Genomic DNA, 19,354 nt, shown 5'->3' with positions numbered 1-19,354 from the left:
CTCACTGGCTCTTCAGGATGGCCAGAGCCTGGTCAGAGAGGCGAATGGAAGCAAAAGCGGGCATCCCCAGCCTGACCAGCCCCCCGGCCTGGAGAGCACAAGGGTAGACAGGGTCCCAACAAGGTGAGCCTGCTAGGTAAGCCTCCGGGCTGAACCCCGGCCCCCCGAGAGTGGATGTCGGGGCCATGGCTTGGAGCCGGACAAGCGGCACAGCTCACTCTGTCTCCCCTTCCTCGAGATCAGGCTGCCTGCCCCGTGGGTCAGGCCCCAGCAGCATGCAGCCAGAGGTGGGCCGGGCTCAGCACCCCTCACACCCGCCAGTCACCCTCCTTTTAGTCGTATCTGAATTGGGGGTCTGTGGATCCTGCCCTAGGTGACCTGGGTTGTGGCCCATGGTGCAGCAGAAAGAAGCAAGGTGAGTCAGTCACCAAGGCCGTTTGGTGCTGACGAGGTCCCAGGGACCCTCTCCCTCACCTCCGGCCCAGATTTAGGTAGACCCTCAAGGCCAGGCCTGGTGGCCTGTGCCCATGTGCCGAGGGGCGGGGTCCGTCCTGCTGTGGCTCCGAAGTCCAGCCCCCCTCCCTCCCTCAGTGGGTTGTGACAGCCCTGCCTGGACCTGGGCCTGGGCCGGGGTTCCTGGAGCCTGTAGAAGCTTCAGGGCAATGCCAGGAGTCCTGTTCTGTTCCTCCCTAAACAGCATCTGCTCTCCTGGAAACGCCTCTCCCTGGGCTCACCAGGGACAGAGTGATATGGCAGCAAGGAAGGCAGCAAGTCAGCAAGCCAGACAGTTCTTAATCCCTAGAGGGTGAACATGAGAAGGAGGAAGGGGGAAGGAAGGAGGGTGGGGCGATGAGAGGAAGGAGGCCAGGGCGGCTCCCAGGTGTGGCACAGTTTCCACCCACCTTGCCCAGCAACAGTCAAGGGAGGTGGTGTCCCTGCCCACTCGGAGGAGTCACAGCCAGGAGAGGACAGCCTGCAGGGGCTGGCGCAGACTTCTGCACCTGTGTGAGGACTGGTTCAGATTTCTTTGGGCAGGACCCGCAGGAAGAGAGAATGTTTACATCAGGAGCCCGTACATGCATCTATGAAAAGAAACAGGAGTTCCATGAAACAGTGTTCACCCTTAGCACAGGTGAGGCCTGGTGAGGTTTGATCTCTTGTTTCCGTCATTGGTTTTAAACTGGATGTGGACCACGGACTTGGTTTCATGACCCACTGTTGATCGAGCTGAGCTGTCGTCAGGTTTCTCCTGCAGGGTTGTCACTGAGAGGCCCTTGGTGTCCGCTCCCCAGCCCGTGGCCTGACCGTCACCCAGCTGGGGGCCTCGCCTCACCAGCTCCCGACCTGGTCTCTCCCGCAGGCCCCAACACCTTCACGGAAGCCGTGGCTCATATCCAGGCGCAGTACGAGAGCAAGAACAAGTCGGCCCACAAGGAGATCTACACCCACATCACCTGTGCCACTGACACCAACAACATCCAGTTTGTCTTTGACGCCGTGACGGACGTCATCATCGCCAAAAACCTTCGGGGCTGTGGCCTCTACTGAGCCCTGGCCTCGCCACCCAGCTGCCCACCACCCTGCCCAGCCTGCCGCCCCACCCCTGCCCTGGACAAGGGAGCACCAGCAGATGGCACTGAGTGGGGAAGAGGAGGCGCCCTCCACGGCCTCCCCTGCCCCAGACACCAGAACACGTGGTAACGGGGCTGGCGGGGGCGCCGAGTTCCCACACCTGCTGAGACAGACGGCCCGCTGGCCTCCGCGCCATCGCTGGGTGTCTCCCCGGGAGAGAGGCGTATGGGGGCCGCGCCGCTGTACGGGCCAGAGTGGGCGTGCTCTGCACGCAGTGGTTCAGGCTTGAGGTCCCAGAGTCCCCTCCTGTCTTCGAAGCGGTGCAGGTGGTGGGGCGGCGTGCTGGCCGGAGCGGGGGCAGTGGGAGCTGCTGCTCAGCTTTTCTTGGGGTCCCTCTGGTCGAGGGCAGCTCCGTCACCAAAGGCCAGGGTGGGACCAGGCCACCAACCGCGTGTGGGTCCGGGGGCTCAGGCCTCGGCAGTGCCTCCCTCCTCCTCCCCCTGGACCTCAGCCCCGGACGCCAGTCCTTCCTTCTCTGGGCCTCCCTCCCTTCACACCTCTGGGGCTCCCCAGTGTCCTCCTGGGGAACCCCCACCCCGACTCCTCACAGGTCTGGAAATGCTTCTGAGGCCGACTTCTTGCAAAGGCACGTGGTAGATGGTCGGCGGGGTTGAGTCCTGCGGTGCCTGGACGGAGGTGGGGAAGAGATGGTGGGGGAGCGGAGGCCGGAGGAAGTGGCTCTTGCGTTGACTGGGATGGGGGCCTCCCACCTGGTCTTTGTAGGCCCCAGGGTGGCTTATCTACTTCTCCCGTCAGTCACCCAGGGCTTGGGCGGCCGCTCTGGAGTGTGAGCAGATGTGCTTTTTCTTTGCAAATTCATGGTGAATCCAACACAAACCAGCTGGGGCAGCAGGGGGCCTGGGGACTGGAGGTTCTGTAGTTGAGCAGGCCCAGGGTAGGTGTGGGCACGGCCCCTGTAGCCGGTGTCCCAGCTTCCTTCTGTCTTGGTGAAGAAATCAGTTTGTCCACAGCCCTCGGGGTCCCACCAGCCCCCGGGGGCAGAGGAGGGCAGACGTACGGGCCCATCATACTGTGTGTGCTGTGAGGGGACACACACACACACACACACACACACACACACACACACACACACAAACACCCCCTCTCCCCGGACAGAGAGACCTGAGACCCCTTGGAGAGGCTTTGCTGTAGAGATCCCTGAGGAGAAAAGGGTGGGGTTACTCCTCCTGGTGACCCAGGCCCTGACTGACCTTGGACAATGAACACACCTCTTTCTCTCTCTCCTGGGCGCCTCCCGTTGGCGGATGCCACCAGTCAACACCCCAGGCAGACCCTGTGTGCTTGGATGGCGGCTTTGCCTGGGGAGCCAGATGTGCCCACAGGAGGAGAGGGGCCGCCCCTGAGGGGCCTCTGGCTCCCTCCTCAAGCTCTCTGCTCCTCCAGCACCCGCTCTGGGCTCTGCTCAGTCCCGGGCCAGGCAGGACCCCTGCCCTCCCAGCGCAGCCGCTGACTGCCCCGCGGCCAGGAGCTCTGGGCTTCTCGCTTCCAACAGACCCGGAGCTCTGGGTAGTGCACGGGAGACCCAGCGCACCTTCCCTAGTGCCAGACGCCTGCAGGGGTGGGCACCGCTGGGGTGAGCCCCATCCCTGCCTGTCTGTCCTGCTGCGGCCCCTGGCCTCATGGGAGATCAGCAGGCAGCCCAGCTCCATTTCGGTTTTTCTTGCCTCGTTGTGTGCTGCGCCTCGTACAGGGTGCTGGGTCGTGGCAGAGGACAGGCCCCTGGAGCCGACAGCCGCAGTGCCCCGTTCGGGCAGCCAGGGCCAGTCGGGCCATGTTGTCTGACACTGAAGGCGTAGCAGTTACTTCCTGGCAGCACCACCTTGGGTGTGGGCAGCTGTGCCCCTAACGCTGCCCTGTGACCCCAGACTCAAAAGCAACTGCTAAGAAGGGTATACTGGCCAAGCCCCACCTCTAAGGCCATTGTCTTGGAGGTGGGAGTCACCTGCTCTCCAGGCCCAGGGCAGCAGCCAGGCTGAGGGCCCCGGGCCATAGCCCACCCCGTCTGCCATGTTAGGAGGCTGGGGAGTGGGGTGCTTGGAGCCTTCCTGCCCCTCCGTGCCCTGGGCTGCCTTTTCTCTCTCAGATGCTCTGCCCTGCTCAGCTGCTTATGCTACTCTTGCCCTCTGACCCTGGCCTGCCCAGGGGGTCCTTGGCTGTCTAGTCGAAGCCCCCAAGGAGCAGGTATCCAGGGTGAAATTCCTTCCCTGTCCTCTGCGTCTCCCATCCACGTCGTCACAGGTGGCTCCACCATGGGGAGGAACGACTGAGGGGACAGATGAGTTTTGGCTCCGTCGTGGGTGTGGGTGTGGGGGAGATGTTATGAGTGACCGGACGTGGGTGATTCTCTTATCCAGAGTGGCCCCGTGTGTGCCCCAAAGAGGCCATGCTTCGACTCTCCGCATGCCTCTAGTTTATCAGAGCGAAGGGAAACTGATCTCTAGGAGGGGCGCCTTTACCAGACCCGTGAAACTTATGCCTGCCGTCTAGATGCCTGTGGGCAGGTTCTGTGCCCTGCACCAGTTGCCCTCACAAGAGCCAGGTCTTAGCCTTCCCACCAAGAACTGAGAGAGGCCCCCAAGGCTCTCCGGCCTGCCTGGAGGGGGCAGTGCCTGAGGCCCAGGGAAGGGCTCTGTGGAGCCTGTGGACTCTGGCCTGAGGAAGGTGCAGGGTCTGCTCCAGCCCTGAGCAGACAGCACACCAACAGTTCTGACATTCTGGTTCTATGGCCCCCTTGCCTGGAGCCCTAGATGCCTGGTGCCCTGGCCCTTTTTCTCCTCCCTGGTCCCAGCAGAACCTGAGGACCCATGGGCACATGCTCCTACCATGGGGCGGTGGGTGCAGCCCGGGCAGAAGGCCAGCGCCGGATATGGTGCCAGGAGGCAGCTCTCCTCCCAGCCTCTCCCCCGAGTCCAGCTCCGCCCCACTGATGGGAGCTGGAGGCACCCCTGTCCTCCACGACTGCCCTCCCTACCCAGAGCCCCCATGACCAGGGTCCTTAAACCCCCAACACGGAACACCCAGGAGTCGGCTCGCCTAGCTCACCTCTGCCAGCGAGAGTCCCGCAAGGGGAGAGAATATCCCACTGCTTCCACCTGACCCTGTGACAGTCTCTGCCCCACTGGTTGATTCTGTAGGTTCTCCTCTCTGGCCTGCATCATTCCTGGCTCCTTCCCCTCTTCCCTTGGCCTGACCTAGTACACTCTTCAGCCCTCTTGGTGAGTAAATCCACTGCAATCCGGGCCTCAACCTCTTCCCTCCAGACCAGGTAGTGTCCTGCCCGGCCCCCTTTTTGAGAAGTCTGGTGCACAAGGCCTCTTCGGGCGGCCTCTGTCCTTCCCCGAGCCTTCCGGAAGCCTTCAGGCACAACCTGGCAGTTCTCAGGAACTGAGGCTTGAGGCTCTGGCTCTGTGGCCATCAGAGATTCAGTCTTGGGTGCCAAAGGCCAGCACCCTCCAGACAGCGCCCCTTGTCAACCCACAAGCCTACAGAGCGGAGGGTCCAGCAGCCCAGAGCAGTGAGACAGGACACAGCAGCCAGACCAGGATCAGGGCCCGGGTGTGAGCTGCTGCCCCCCACTGCCCGCCCCCAGCGAGGAGTCCTCAGCCCTCTTTCCCAGGAGCCAAGTGGGGCCTTCCCTTGGGGGCTTCAGACACGCTGCACCCCCAACCAGATGAAGGCCCCCGTCAAGGGAGGGCCTGCCCAGGGCAGAGACAGAAGGGAGGCCCATCCAGGCCCAGGGTGCCCAGGGCACCAGCATGAACCCACCGCCCGTCCCCGGCAAAGCCAGCCGCTCGGAGGCACCACCCCTCCTGTGGCCCATCCTTTCCTCCCCTGCCCCCCACCCCGCCCCATCCCCGTGGCCTCCCTGAGCAGCCAGGCCCTTCACCTCCTGGTCCCCTCTGTCTTAGTCCCTGCGTCCTCTGTGCCCTGTGCCTCCTCCCCTCCCCGTCCCCGGCAGAGGTGGGCTTGGGCGCCCCTCTCCTTTCTTAGCAAACCCCTCTTAGGTGCCGTGGTCCCACTTCCCGACCCCAGCGCCACCCAGCCCATATTAACTGTAATTTTGTAAGAAGAGTGACTCGTCGGTTTAATAAATCTCTAGTCATTGTAATAATTTATTGGCTGCCGTAATGTATTTATTAGTCACCCACCATTAATAAAAAGTGCCAGCTTTTCCTAGCGCGAGTGTGGTGTGTTGCGTCAGTGCCCAAGTTGCTTCCACCGGCGCCCCCCGCACGACACGTGTCCTGGGGCCGGACTGTGGGCCACCTGGCAGAGGGGCACAGCCTGCTGGGGCAGGATTCCAGGTGACCGGGATTGTCGTGAGGGCAGAGGCTGGTCTGTCCCATCCCTTGTGCTTGGTGCCGGCCACGCCCCTGGCCAGGCCGCTGGCCACGCTCTGCTGGAGACTGGGAGAGACAGGGTGGTGACGACAGCAGGGGTGGGTGCTGTCGCCTGGCTGTGGCTCCTGGCTCCCTTCTCTTTTCTCACATGCTGACAACTCTTGTGAATGTGTTCTTGCATCCGTGTTCTCCGGGGAAGCTTGGATGGACAAGCTGGGCTCTTGGCTCCTTGGCGATGGGTTCCAGTGTGTTTGGAGGGATGGCGGTGAGGCCTGTGGGGTGTGGAGGGGTTCTCGGTGCCGGCGCCTCCCTTCCCTGCAGCAGCTCCCCTCCCCACTGCCCTCTCTGCATCTCCAGGCTCAGCCCCTCCTTCCAGGCTCACTCCAATGCCCTCGCCATGGGACCAGGTCTGACTGGGGAGCGTCGTTGCCTCCCCGGCCCCGCCCCTGCTCTGTGCCGCTCGCTTGCTTGCTCGGAACCGGGACTTTTTCACGTGTGTGCATTTTCTCTCCCCAACTAGACTGTGAGCTCTCGGAGAGCAGGAGACTGTGCCGGTCGTTCCTACAGCCCCGTAGCTGCCCCACGGAGGGCCTTGCACACAGATCCAGCTGGTATTGGTGGGAAGAGTGCCCGCTCTGCAGCCCTGGGGCGTGGAGGGGCCGAGCCTTAGCCGAGTGGAACTCTGGAGCCCAGGCAGCTGGCCTGGATTTTTCCTTCGGACCTAAGCTTGGCGGCCTCCAGACCTTCAGCTCAGCCCACATGCCAAACGGGCACAGTCCGCACTGTCCGCTTGGGTCTCCCTAGTGGCCCTTTCTGGTCCTGGGGGTGCCCTGGGCATATGTCCCCACCGCGTCCCCCGACGTCTAGATCAAGTCGAGATAGTTGGGCAGTGAGTTGGGATCTTGCCTCTGGTTGAGGCCTTCCAGCTGTTGGTTGAGCAGCGATAGGACAAGGTGGTGGTGTGTGGTGGTGAGGCTTTTCCTATCGAATCCTTGGCTCTCCTCTGCTCCCTGGTGGCTCGGGGACCCTGGGCGTTCCCAGCCCCCACCCCCCTGCGCGTGGATCCACCTGGCCTCCCAGGAAACCTCCGCCTGCCCTTTTCTGAACAGCCTCCATTGAGACGGCACTGGGCGGAAGTGTCTCATGCCTCCCTGAGCGTGACTATGCAGTGACTGACCAGTAGAAATTGCGGGGACTGAGAATGAAATTGACTGGTTGAGGCTAGGAGGGTAATAAGATCATAGGAGTTTGCTGAATATGTGCGGCAGAGTGAGAGGACGATGCCATTTATTTACTATAGATCCCAGAGGGCGTCGTAAATCCGTGAGGTTGTCTAGGGGCTCCCAAGAGGCAGCTGAGAACTGAGACTGCCCCCTCCACCAACTGGTCTTGACCATAAGGACAAGGGTTTGGCACCAGTACCCTTTCCAGGTCACCAGTATGACTACACAGTCATGGAAGAGATGACGGAAGGCACGCGGAGCTGGCCATGACTCTCTGATCATTTATTCTAAAGCCCACAGGCTCCTCACTCTGGCTGGAGAAACCAACCCACGTTGCATTGCAGAAGCTCTGGTCTGGCCCAGAGCCGGGTGCAGGTCTCTGCTCTTCCTCATCCCAGCCTTGTCACCTCTCATTGTCCCCTAAGGATCGATGAGGTTAAATGACACAAGGCAGGGGAAGAGCTGGCAGAGTAGGGCTTGGTGATGGGTGGTGGTCATTTCATCTTCTTCCTGCTCCCACTCAGCTGGAGGGAGATGTCGGAAAGCAGTTTACTCAGCGCCACTGCTTGCCCGTCCATCTCAGTGATGAACGCCCAGTGATGCCCACACCACTGCTCTGCTCTCTCCTACGATTTGCTTCAGTCTTCTTACTTCAGAGGGAGCGTGCAGCCTGGAATTACTCCTGAACTTGACCTGCAGACCCATGGAGCTAGGTTTGGGGCAGACAAGTTTCCAGGGTTAGGACAGGGTTCTTGGGGGAAATGAACAGCTCTCCCTTCCCCCAGAGAGTTATATCACGAGGGAGCCACCTTCCTGTGCAGAAATGGGTTTGTACACAGAGAACAAACTGCCAAGAAACAGACTGCCCAAGTTCATGTGCCTGGCATCCCACAGTAGGATAAGTCCGTCCTTGCCCCGGACAGAGGGCTGTCCCCTGGGATCCTGCTTGATTTGGAGTGCCCATTGTGTTCACTCATTTGCTAAATGAACTCCTGTGCGCAAAGCAGTTCTCCGCGTCTGCGGTGCTTAAAGCTCCTCCCGTGACCAGTCGTGGTTGAGTTTGACCCAGCCCGAGGGGGTACGGCCAGAGCCCCAGGCACTCCTGCAGGAGCCTGGAGTGACTTCCCCTCAGACCACAGGAGGGGCCTAGAGGCCCTCACCACTCCCAGAGTACACCCCAACCCACAGGTTAGGCCCAACAGGACAGGTCTGGACAGGAAGGGCCAAGGCCCGGCTCTCAGGCTCCCGTCCAGCAACCCCCACCCCCCGCCAACACACACGCACGCACGCACACGCACGGAGACCTTCCCGTGGCTGGAGAGCTCGGTCACCCCGTCCTCAGCTTCACTCAGGGAGCCCGGGTTGGCTCCCAGTCCAGTCTCTGCCACCAGCCCTGAGACAGGGGTGTTGGTTGCTTTGAACACTGGAAATGCGAAGCTCCATGCTGTGCGAGAACGTTCTGTCAGCCTTCCGAGGAGCTGAGGAGCCGTGGGGGCCCAGGAGCCCTGCCTGAGCTGCCGAGTAAGACCAGTTCCTCCCTCTCAAGCCTAACTTCCGTCTTCTCTTTCCCTGTCTCCGTGTCTGTCCCTCTCGCTGTCTGTCTGGCTCTCTCCCTCCCCGCCTGGGGCTGCAGAACCGCATGCACGAGTCTCTCATGCTCTTCGACTCCATCTGTAACAACAAGTTCTTCATCGATACCTCCATCATTCTCTTCCTCAACAAGAAAGATCTCTTTGGTGAGAAGATCAAGAAGTCACCTCTGACCATCTGCTTTCCTGAGTACACAGGTAGGTGTCGCGCGGACCTGCCAGGGACCTGTGTCTCCCCTGCGGGCACGGGCACCCCTGCAGGCATCTGGCAGAGAGTAGAGGAAGAGGCGAGGGAGTGACCAGGTCTGGCCCCTCCCAGGGCACTGCCCTGGGCGTGGTGGGGAATGGACCCTCGTGACGCGTGTGGGTTGTCAGCAGGCGACTCCGGAGAGACGTGGCAGGATCAGGAGGCAGGACAGGCGCACAGCTTCCCCCTCTTCTTCTGTCCTGGTCCCCTGCCTCCCTGGTCTCCCCACCCCCTCAATCCCTTCCCCAGGCTGCCTCAGCCCCGCCTGCTTTCTCTGCTCCTGCTTCGGTAGCCGGGCTCGTGCCAGCAGAGCAGTTCCCCCGCCCCACACCGTGGGGCCTGCTCTCCCCACCTCCACCCCCATCCCGCCTGCTCTTTCCCCGCTCTTCTCCGCCCCTGCGCTTTTCCCCCAAACCACCCCTACTTCCTGCAGGCCTTCTCCATCTCCGCTTGCCTCTTTTCTGCCTTCTCCAGGGCTTTTCCTCTCCTTCTGGCTCCAGGGGAGTGTGCCCCCCGCCCCCCCATGGGAAGCTGTCTCTGGCAGCTGATGGAGGCTGGCTGTGTAGGGTGGCCCGGCTCTGGGCTGCTGCTGAAGGCTAGGGCAGCGCTGACGGGAGGCCGGAGCCCAGCCTTTGTCGCTCTGGGGACTGGGGAGCTTCTAGAGGCCCCTGGGGCGTGGCGGTAGAGAATGTGTCACAGGTGGGCTCAGTCTGGAACCCACTCCCTGACAGCCCCAGTGAAAGATCAGGGCTTAGGCTCAGCTCCCAGGGTGACATGGGTCCCCAAACCCAGCCAGATTCCAGAAGAGATGGATGCTGGCCCCTCCGCCCTCCTCCACTCCTGGGGAGGGGGGGTCTGCCCTCACCCTTGGGTGTGGAGGGCGCAATGGCTTGTTCTGAGCGCAGCCTGTCTCCACTGTGTGAATCTGCCAGCTTCCTGCCCTCCCCAGGGTGCAGAGAGGGAGACAGGGCAGGCTCTCGGGGCTGACAGGAGTCAGGAGCATGGTGCAGGCAGGCGGGCAGTCAGGCAGGCTAAAGCAGCTTCTGGACCCAGACTCTGCAACCTGGGACAAGTTAATCGCCTGTGCCTTGTTTGTCATCCGGGCACCACAGCAGATAATGATGCCCACTGCTTGCGGGGCTGGGGGTGGGGGAATGAACAGAGAGAATGATGCCTGGTGCCAGGTCTGCACCATAGCTGCCATCACTGCCTTCGTACCATCCAGAGGATGGAAACCAAGCAAGGGGGATTGGCCGTGGAGGAGGCGCCCTCTGCGGGTGGGGTGGAGCGAGTCCATGCAGGCACGGGACAGGCCAGGGGAGGGCCCTGCCTGTGGGTGGAGCCGGGTGTTAGCCCCCTTGGCAGCCATCTCTCCCAGCCTCAGCAGAGGCCCTTCAGGACCAATTCGAGTCTTTAGATAAAGTTGCAGTGACCGGATGGGGCTCGGAAGTCTGCAAGCTCCAGCAGGCCCTCTCAGGCCAGTGCCACCTCAGGGGGCCGGCCTGAGCCTAGGGCTCTTCCTTGTCCCCAGGGACCTGGCCTCACTGGAGCCCGATTTGGGATGTGGCCCAAGGAGCGGTCAGTCTCACTGTCGTGTTGTGTGGCGCTCTGGATGCACCCAGGGAAAGTCGGTCTGAGTTTGGGAAACATTTGCGTTCTTCAGGGCCTCCAGAGGGATCCAGTTTGAGTTCAGAGAACACGCTGGATGACAAATGGTCACCAGTGAGGTGGCCCCTGGGGGTACCTAGGCTTGTGGGGACAGAACAGGCTGGAGGGGCTGGGGCGTGCAGGTGGCTGTCTGGACGTCCACGGGGAGCTCTGCGGGACCGCCAGGCCATGTAAGGGCGCGGACTGAGCAGACGCTGAGAAGGCGGGAACTGGATGTCCCGAGTTACTCCTGGGCGCTTTTCACCTCCGTCGGTGCCGTCTTAGCACCCTCTGGGCAAGAAGCTCCTTGATGGCGTCCACTGTGGGGTTGTGTCTAGTCTGCGAGCTGCCACTAACTTGATGGCTTCACTGTGTTGGTGGCCAGCCAACGGTGGCGTGGAGGAGGCTCTGCCCCGTGGGCTGTCAGAGCCGCTCTCCGCCCTGTCCCCACCCACCCCGTAGCCCTGACCCCTCACACTTAGCGGGCTGCAGACGCCTTCCGGCACCCAAGCCCCAGCCCCACCGTGGCTCACACCCAGCCGTTGGAGGATGGCTGGAGGATGGCGCAGGCGGTGGGGGGAGGGCATGGCCCACCCCCTCAGCATAAGACCGTGTCATTTCCATATTGGCCAGATCCCAGGGGCACTGCAGAAAATGGGGCAGCATAACTTGGATGGGCTTTTAGGCAGTTCTCTGTTGGTCCACGTTTTATGATAATTGAAAACTACAGGATAGAGCCACAGGGTTTGGGTTGCAGCTGGTGGGCAAACTGTCCTTACATCATGCACAGATACCCCCACCAGACCCCGGCCAGGATCAAGGGAACACTCAAGGAATTGCAGGGGGGGCAGCGGGGCTCCAGTTGGCATTACAACACTGCCAGCTCCTTAAACGGCCCACCTGGAGGTTCCCAATGCCCTCTGTCCTGGCCACTCACCCAAGAACGGGGACGGCTTAGAGACAGTCCCAGCCCTTCTCATTAAGAGGAAGCATCCAGGAAGGAGTGTAGGTGCAGCGGCCCCCCCACCCCCACCCCCGCACACCCAGGGCCACCACCCCGCTGGGAACTCATGCATCAGAAGCAGTAGGACTGGTTTAGACCAGGGGTGAGTGTTGTGAATGGCAGACTGGCCAGCCTCAGTCAGTGTGCTCATCTAGAAAGCAAAAGGGACAGCCTGTGGCTGCTGTCCGCCCAGCGCTCCTGGGGGGGACCCTGTGTGAACACAGAAGGAAAGACCTGGGCAAGTCAGAAGCCAGGCCAGTGCTCAGCTGCATGTGGTTTTCAGGGTAAGATGCGACTCCACCTTGGAGAAGGGCCCCAGGCAGCCTCCTGGAGAAGGTCAGGGCCCACATCTCCAGCCCACCCACCCCCTCTCACCAGGGCCTCCCCCCCTCTTCTGCTCTGTTTCGTTACAGGCCCCAACACCTATGAAGATGCTGCCGCCTACATCCAAGCACAATTTGAAAGCAAAAACCGCTCACCCAACAAAGAAATTTATTGTCACATGACTTGTGCCACAGACACGAATAATATCCAGGTGGTATTCGACGCCGTCACTGACATCATCATTGCCAACAACCTCCGGGGCTGCGGCTTGTACTGACCTCTTGTCCTGTATAGCAACCTATTTGGTAATGATTCCAGCATTCACAGAAAAGCTTGCACACATATACACACACACACACACACACTCCACTAACAAATGCAAGTTGGTAAATTAACTTTAAAAAGGCATAACAAACCTTATATATAGACAGACAAATATATATTAAGTTTTTTTTTAGTTTGTACTAGAAGGAGCTTCAGACAGAACTGACCAACATTCCATTGATCATTGAGGTTTTCCCGGGACAGCACCTGAGCGTGCACTTACGTGCATGCGTGCTCACACACACACACACACACACACACAAACACACGTCACGATGGCAGTCCTGATTTGGGAGTCCATCCTTTTAAGAACAGCCACATGATTTTACACTCTGAGACCCATTTCTGCGAGCAGGGAGAGGGCAAGGAAAGGCCTGGCCTTAGTCCAGCCTTCTCCTCTGCATCCACCCGCTGAGGCTGTGTGCTGTCAGTTCTGTCCTGCTCTTGTGCGAATTCCAAAACCCTTTAAAAAATGGCCAGCATCCCAAACGTCTCCCTGCCCCTATACTCCCGACAGAAAAATTAAGGATGCTTCTCTTTTGGGTGGTAGAGGTGGTTAACTTCAAGAATTTAGAAGAATCACTGCTCTGACCAATCCACTCTCTGTCTCCTGAGTGAGTTTTCTTTATTCATGTTAACAAGGCAAGAGTCAGAGAGAAGGGAGACTCTGGCTGCTTTCTGCAAGCAGCTGAGCGGGGCGGGCCGTGCAAAGCACAAGGTCACCTGCAGAGCTGAAGCTGCTCCTCCCTCCAAAAGGGCTACCCCTCCAAGAGGGCTGGCAAAAGAAGGGGAGTGATGTGGAGAAGGGGCAGGAGTGGCTGAGGGGAGGGCAGATCTGCAGACCTGGCTGGGTCAGGGTCCTGAGGGGTGAGGCCTCCCAGGAGGCCCGGGCTAGGCTGCCCCTGGATTCCTGATCCCCCTGCGATGCTGCCCCATCTTGCCCCACCTCAACATTATTAAACATGTTGGAGGGTGGGTTGGTTGGTTGGTTGGGTGGTTGGTGTTTTAAATCAAGGAAAATGGTCAGACTGGACCCCTTATCTCTCTCTCTACAGACTGCTTCACGGACTCTTTGCTGTTGACGTTGATCTCCTGGTAGCATGACCTTTTGGCCTTTGTAAGACACACAGCCTTTCTGTATCAAGCCCCTGTCTAACCTACAACCCAGAGTGACTGACGGCTGTGTATTTCTGTAGAATGCTGTAGAATCCGGTTTTAGTTGAGTCTTTACATCTAGAATTTGAAAGGAAAAGAAGAACATTTCCCATGTGCTTTGTAGCTTAAAAAAAAAAAAAGAAAAGGATAAAGGAAAACTCAGCATCTCATCCATCTTTTTTTCTTTCTGAAATAAACATCCACAGCTGCACCCATGCCCACCCCATCCTACCTGCAGAGGTGCCGCCTGTCCACACCCGGGGCGCTGGTTCCCGGGAGTGTGCTCAGGCCACGCTTTCCAGACGCAGCCTCACCGTCCACAGCCCTCCCCCCGCCCAGGCCCGAGCCACTCCAACCACACGCTCACTCCAGGTTTGCCTAGAAAAAGCACAGCTCTCACGGGCCAGTAGCTGCCCCAAAAGAATACGGAACATATATATATATATATATATATATATATATATATATATATATATATATATATATATATAAATAAATAGAGCCCTATAGGAAACAGTTTCCCCCCAGCTCCCTTTCTACAGAGTACCTTTATCATTTTTTTTTAGTTTTAGATTTTGGTTTTATTTTTGTCCTGATGAGCACTATGTATTACATACCAGATCAGCTTTCATAGTCTTTGGGAACCGGGTTGTGGTTTTTCCCGCTGACATTTTGCTTCTCCGTCTCTCAGATGGATGCTCCCTTTGTGTGTGTGCGCCCCTCCACCTTTTCCTTTGTTTCAGTAACCTGTGTTCGCTCTTTCTCATGTGGGGATGTTTGTGCTGCAGATAAAAACAAAACTTTTTAAATACTACAAGATGGAAAAAACACAAAAAAAATTAAAAAAAAAAAAGATGGAATGTAATGTTTACAAGAAAGCCACAGTTCTCATGATCAGTCCAATGTCATTTCTACTTTGACTAGTATCCAAACTCCTTCACGGTTTCACTTTTAAGACTTAATATTTGCTGAAGACCAGTCACAGCCATTTCAGATAAAGAGGCAAAAAGACAAAACACAAAAAATTTAAAATGCAGAAAAAAAAAAAACTTGGGAAAAAAAAGCCCACGGGTCTTTCTAAGCCTTTCTATTCCCAATCGGTGAGGTTTCTGTGATATCTTACACACTGCCAGTCTACTTCTCTGACTAATGGAAAATTCATGTGTAGCTCAATAAAGAGAATGTTTGTCTGTATTCCTGAGTCTCGCCCTCGGGCTTCATTCTGACAGGAAAGGGAAGGAGGGATTTGACTGGGTCACAGATGCTGGGAGGCTGGTGGGTAGGGCTGTAGGTGCCGGATAAGGATCCCCCGCACCACCCCCCCACACCCGCCATCAAGGGGAGCCAGCTGAGTGCAGCCACCTGGGAGCAGGGCGGGCAGAGGAATGGGTCTCTCGGGCCTGCAGGTGCCCTCTTCCTCCCAGCTCCGGCATCTCCTCATGTTCGGCTGGTTTGGTTTTCGAGGGTAGGATGGAATGGAGCATTGGAAAGGGGGGGAGGGCAGGTGATCCCAAATCTCCTGCTAATACGGGATCCTGTACCCAGTTGCTCCACCACAGCAGAATGGGTGGTCCCAAGAATGAGGCCAAATTGCCCCAGCCCTCTGTACCCAAGGGGTCACATGCACTCACTTGGACATCTTTAAAAGCCTCTCCTGTTGCACCTGGATGCCAGAAGTCCCCAGCAGGCTGAACACACACGGAGCAGCTGAGCACAGCCTGGTGTACGGAATCTGGTTCTCAATTCCTCCAGGTGGCAGGTCTCACTACCTCTCCACTGGGTTGCCAGGTTTCTACTGCAGTTAGCTGCACATCCGTTGAGACTGAGACCTGGAGGTAACACAGCTCATCAAAATCCTTGCATCATGTCCATGGATCACTTACTAGCCAAGCAGTCAAGTGCTCCACCTAGGAGATGGCGGGGTCTGGGCAAGGGCAGTTAATGGTAATCCTCCGCACACCAACAGCCCAGGAAGTCCTCTCCTTGGCAATTCCAGTGGCCTTTTGAATCTAGTGAGGATGGAAAGTGGGGGTTGTTACTGCTGCAGAGACCGTGGCGTAACAAGAGGCTAGTCCCCGCCTGTTACAAAGAACAGATCCGGGAGCTCCTCAGCCAGGACAAGCCTGCTGGTGAGCCAGCCAGGCCCACCCCTCCCCCAGCACTGCTCCCACCAGCTCCCCTCGCCCCAACTTATCTGCAGAGGGAGGCTCACAGGCATCTCTGTTGATGGGAAGCCTGCGCTCCTGGCCACAGCTTGACTTCAGGACACTGGTCTGGGGGGATGCAGACGAAAGGCTGCGGGATGCCGTGACTTCTACATATGGCGTACCTGAACTTCTCTTAAAAACAATGAGCCATAGAATAACAGTTCTTGCATATGAATTTTGTAGATAAAAACAACGGAAGCTTCTTTGCCTTATCTTCCTTAAAATGGGATCCAGAAGCATTTTCTTGGGAAAGGGTGCAGGGAAAGACCAATTCAATTAGATGAGACATGTGGCGGCACAGCCTACGCATCATAGTCTCTAGGGACTCCACAAGCGACTCTTAAGGTGCAGTCAGGGGCGCCGAGAGATGGAGACATTCAGGTGACGGAGGGCCTTCAGGGCAGGCAGGCATTGTTCCCTGACCAGCTTGGCGGCAGGGCCACGGCTCCTGCAGGCGAGGCCCTGCTCCACAGAGCTCTCCGCTTCCTCCCCGTAGTGAGGAAAGGTGCACCCAGAGAGGACCACGTCTGCTGGCTAAAGATAAAAAAGCATACTGTCTGCACAGCTCAAGTGGGAAACCAGGTCCAAGTGGCCACCTGGGCACCCTGGATTTATATCAACACAAGAAATACATCCACAAGGACCATCGATCTCTACAGTACCTAAAAGCCTCAAAATTAGGGGGAGAAAAAAAACAAAGCGAGAACCCAAGATGTCAGCAGAGCCAAAAGAAAATGGAGGGAGTGAGGGAGCCCAGAGAGGGCAAGGGCACCTCCACCACCATTCACAGAGCGCCCAAACACTCAGTTTACAAACGTGAACCAGCAGCCTGGCTTCTGCTTTGGGCTACGTGGCGGAGCACGAGGACAGGCTCCCTTCCTGCAGACAGCCAGCAGTGAAGGGGCCATGGGATGGGGACCACCTGATGGAACGGGACACTGGTCTAGCCTCCTGCCCTTGCCCTTGGCATCTGTCCCAGATGCCCTCAAGAAGTGACCAAACTCAAGAGACAATACAATTAGTGCCCAGAACCCTTTACTATCCAGGTGTAAAATCTAAGGGTGAATTTAGGACTTCTCTTTTGAGGTCATTTTAAAGGCATGGCTCCACTTTGATCACTGTCATATTGCTGTATTCCAATGTCTCAGGACTCTCTAAAATTGACTCCAAAACATTTTCTCTTTTCACACATCTGAAACATAAGAACACATGGAATTGGTATCATCTTTAAATGTGCACAACATGCACACATATATAATTATAAGGATGAAAAAACCCTCCAACCAAAACGGAACACACAAAATCAAAACGCGTTCTAATTTCCGCACCTCTGAAAAAAACTGCCTTACCTCCCAGCCACACACGACACACTAGGAGAGTTTGCTTTTTATTATCATTATTATTGTTTTACAATAAAAACAAATAGCTATGCTCTCAGCAAAACCAATTTATAAAGAAAAATAATCACAGAAATTTACTAACAGCATTTCAAGATAAGGCTTTTGAAAGATGTATTGAAATAAATTATCTCAGCCTAAACATCACTCTATTTTCAGTTACTTCTCAACACTCTAAAAACTTTGTTATGTAAAATACATTTAACTTTGCCAATAATTTTAGATAATACTGGATTCTTCCCAGAAGGACTACCATAAAACTATGCTTTCAAACATTAAAAAAAAAACTCAATCCAGTAGGACATAAAACTGAACTAGGTAATCTATGATTGTGTGTTTCAAATCCTTCAAGTTAAATGTGTCAAGGATTTGAAAAAGTTCAGACCTGGGTCTGCTCCAAGGCAGGTGGACTCAACATCTTACCTTTCTATGTTTAATTAAACCAACAGGAACACAGTTACAAAAATGAAGGGCTCCGGGGAAGAAAGATACAAAAGATGTCTTTTATTTCTTCAATAAAGCCCTCCCAAATTTACTCTCCCATCTTTAAGGCCCACGTTTTCTCCAAGGACCAAACCCACAGCCTCTGGCATTGCCTAATTTACTTTAACAAGGAATTAAAACGTTCATGAACCAAGGCTTGCTGCTTAACCCCTTCCCCGTGTCTGGGGGTGTGTGTGGGGGGTAATGAAATGCAGAGAGGAGAGGACACAGCGTGTACTCATGAGATGCGGGAGCACCAGTGTTAACGGAAATAAAGCCAGCTTTGGATAGGGGGCTCAGAAAGCTAGTCCCGGATGTACTGGGACGCAATGGATCACCTCCTCACGCTACGTCCCTGGGCTTTCCTCCTCTCTGCTGCAGGTATCAGACCAAGCACTGTTCTTCCAAGATGCCCTGCCGGCCCAGGGGTCCAGGAGCCCGTAGGTCTGGCCTCTGTGACATTCTGAATGCCTCCGCACCAAGAACAGCAGTGTGACAACATAAATTACCCAGTGGCGTGGAGTCAGGCTCAGGCTGTACACCTCCACACCGCTTTTTATGGATCCCGCCCCCTGCGCCTCCCGATTCCCCCCCCAACCCCCCCACGCCCACTTCCTGCCACATTTGGAGCTAAAGACACCAGCATTTGTTATGACTTCTGCATAAAGCCGTCATGGAAGCGGCCCCCTTCAGGGTCTCTGGCTGCCCACTTCCTCTCGATCCTCCCCCACCCCTACGAAGTCCAGTCAACGCACACGAGATCATGCTTAGAGTTAAAATGTGCAGTGTTTCTAAAGGGAAGAGAAATGTCACATAGAAAGTATTACAAAAAAGGATTAAATCTGTCAGCTGTCCACACACTATTAAGACCACGTGCTTTACACAGCGCAATGCAGCTGAGCCCACTCCTTCACTCAGCAGGCAGAGCTGGGGACAGGCCTCTTCGGCTCGGGAGGAGGCGCTAGGAGCTCTGCTGCTTCTGAAGTCTCCGCTCCGCGGCAGCAGCCAGCATCCTTCGACGCAGGGTCATGGGGTCAGAGGTCGTGCCTTCCGAGGGGAGGCAGCTGTCCGAGGCTGAGTCATCTTCAGAACTTCTGTTCAAGAAACGCCTACAAAAAACAAAGGACTTGAATGAGGGATCAGGGAAGCTCTGGAACATGCACACACAGAGAAACATACAATGTGCTTCTTTAATTCCCCCACTTTCCCGGCACCGTCATGAAGCTGTCACTCAGCACCACCCCGTGAAAAAGACACCTGTCCCTGAACAGAGGGGCAGAAGTTCTCCGCATCAGGCAGCCGCTCCACTTACACACACAGTGCGAAGTCCCCACTCACAAGGCCTGTGCTGGGCACAGAACCACCCACGGGAACAGAACACCGGCCCCGTCCCCGAGAGTTTAAGTAACGAGCACCTGCGCAGCGACAGAACAGTCCCGCTCCGGCGGCTCCCGCCTGGGGTTGGGGGTCGGCACTTCGAGGCCGGCTGCACACAGAGTGGCCAAGACAGAGGACTCAAGAGCTGGACATCAGGCCAGTGTTAGCCTCTCTAGGCCTCAGTTTCTTCTGCTTTAAGTCTGTCTAATGGGTATAATTACCATGCTCCCTCTTAGAGTTAAGGGAATTAGAGTAATTAACATAAAGGGTCTAGAGTACACTGGCACAGAAGTGCTAACCGTGTAAGGGTGGCCGAGAGCGTCCACAAGGAGACGCCAGCAGCACCAGCCAGAGGTTACTACCTGGGCCCAGTATTACCAGATCC

The 19,354-nt window shown here is 56.9% G+C and overlaps 3 protein-coding genes across 3 annotated transcripts in view; 2 read left to right on the top strand and 1 right to left on the bottom strand.

Moving 5' to 3' along the window:
- The window catches only part of LOC116744142 (guanine nucleotide-binding protein G(o) subunit alpha), a 152,537-nt gene extending 150,460 nt beyond the window's left edge, over positions 1 to 2,077 (top strand). The window contains exon 8 of the mRNA XM_032613504.1: positions 1,361 to 2,077. Coding sequence (XP_032469395.1) covers positions 1,361 to 1,548 — 188 coding nt within the window. The 3' untranslated portion in view covers positions 1,549 to 2,077. The remainder of the gene's footprint in view (positions 1 to 1,360) is intronic.
- A 6,459-nt stretch (positions 2,078 to 8,536) lies between these two features.
- LOC116744148 (guanine nucleotide-binding protein G(o) subunit alpha-like) lies at positions 8,537 to 17,382 on the top strand. Its single transcript, XM_032613510.1, has 2 exons — positions 8,537 to 9,003; positions 12,116 to 17,382. The coding sequence occupies exons 1-2, from the start codon at positions 8,856 to 8,858 to the stop codon at positions 12,301 to 12,303; spliced, it is 336 nt and encodes a 111-aa protein (XP_032469401.1). The 5' UTR covers positions 8,537 to 8,855; the 3' UTR covers positions 12,304 to 17,382.
- The window catches only part of AMFR (autocrine motility factor receptor), a 46,794-nt gene continuing 39,617 nt past the window's right edge, over positions 12,178 to 19,354 (bottom strand). The window contains exons 14-16 of the mRNA XM_032613497.1: positions 15,137 to 18,701; positions 14,123 to 14,287; positions 12,178 to 13,583 (exon numbers count right to left, since the gene is read on the bottom strand). Coding sequence (XP_032469388.1) covers positions 18,554 to 18,701 — 148 coding nt within the window. The 3' untranslated portion in view covers positions 12,178 to 13,583; positions 14,123 to 14,287; positions 15,137 to 18,553. The remainder of the gene's footprint in view (positions 13,584 to 14,122; positions 14,288 to 15,136; positions 18,702 to 19,354) is intronic.

This window comes from Phocoena sinus, chromosome 19 (assembly GCF_008692025.1).
Source record: "Phocoena sinus isolate mPhoSin1 chromosome 19, mPhoSin1.pri, whole genome shotgun sequence".
NCBI classification, from domain to species: Eukaryota; Metazoa; Chordata; class Mammalia; order Artiodactyla; family Phocoenidae; genus Phocoena; species Phocoena sinus.
The sequence above is the reverse complement of the archived record's forward strand: the minus strand, read 5'-3'. Positions and strand labels throughout refer to the sequence as shown.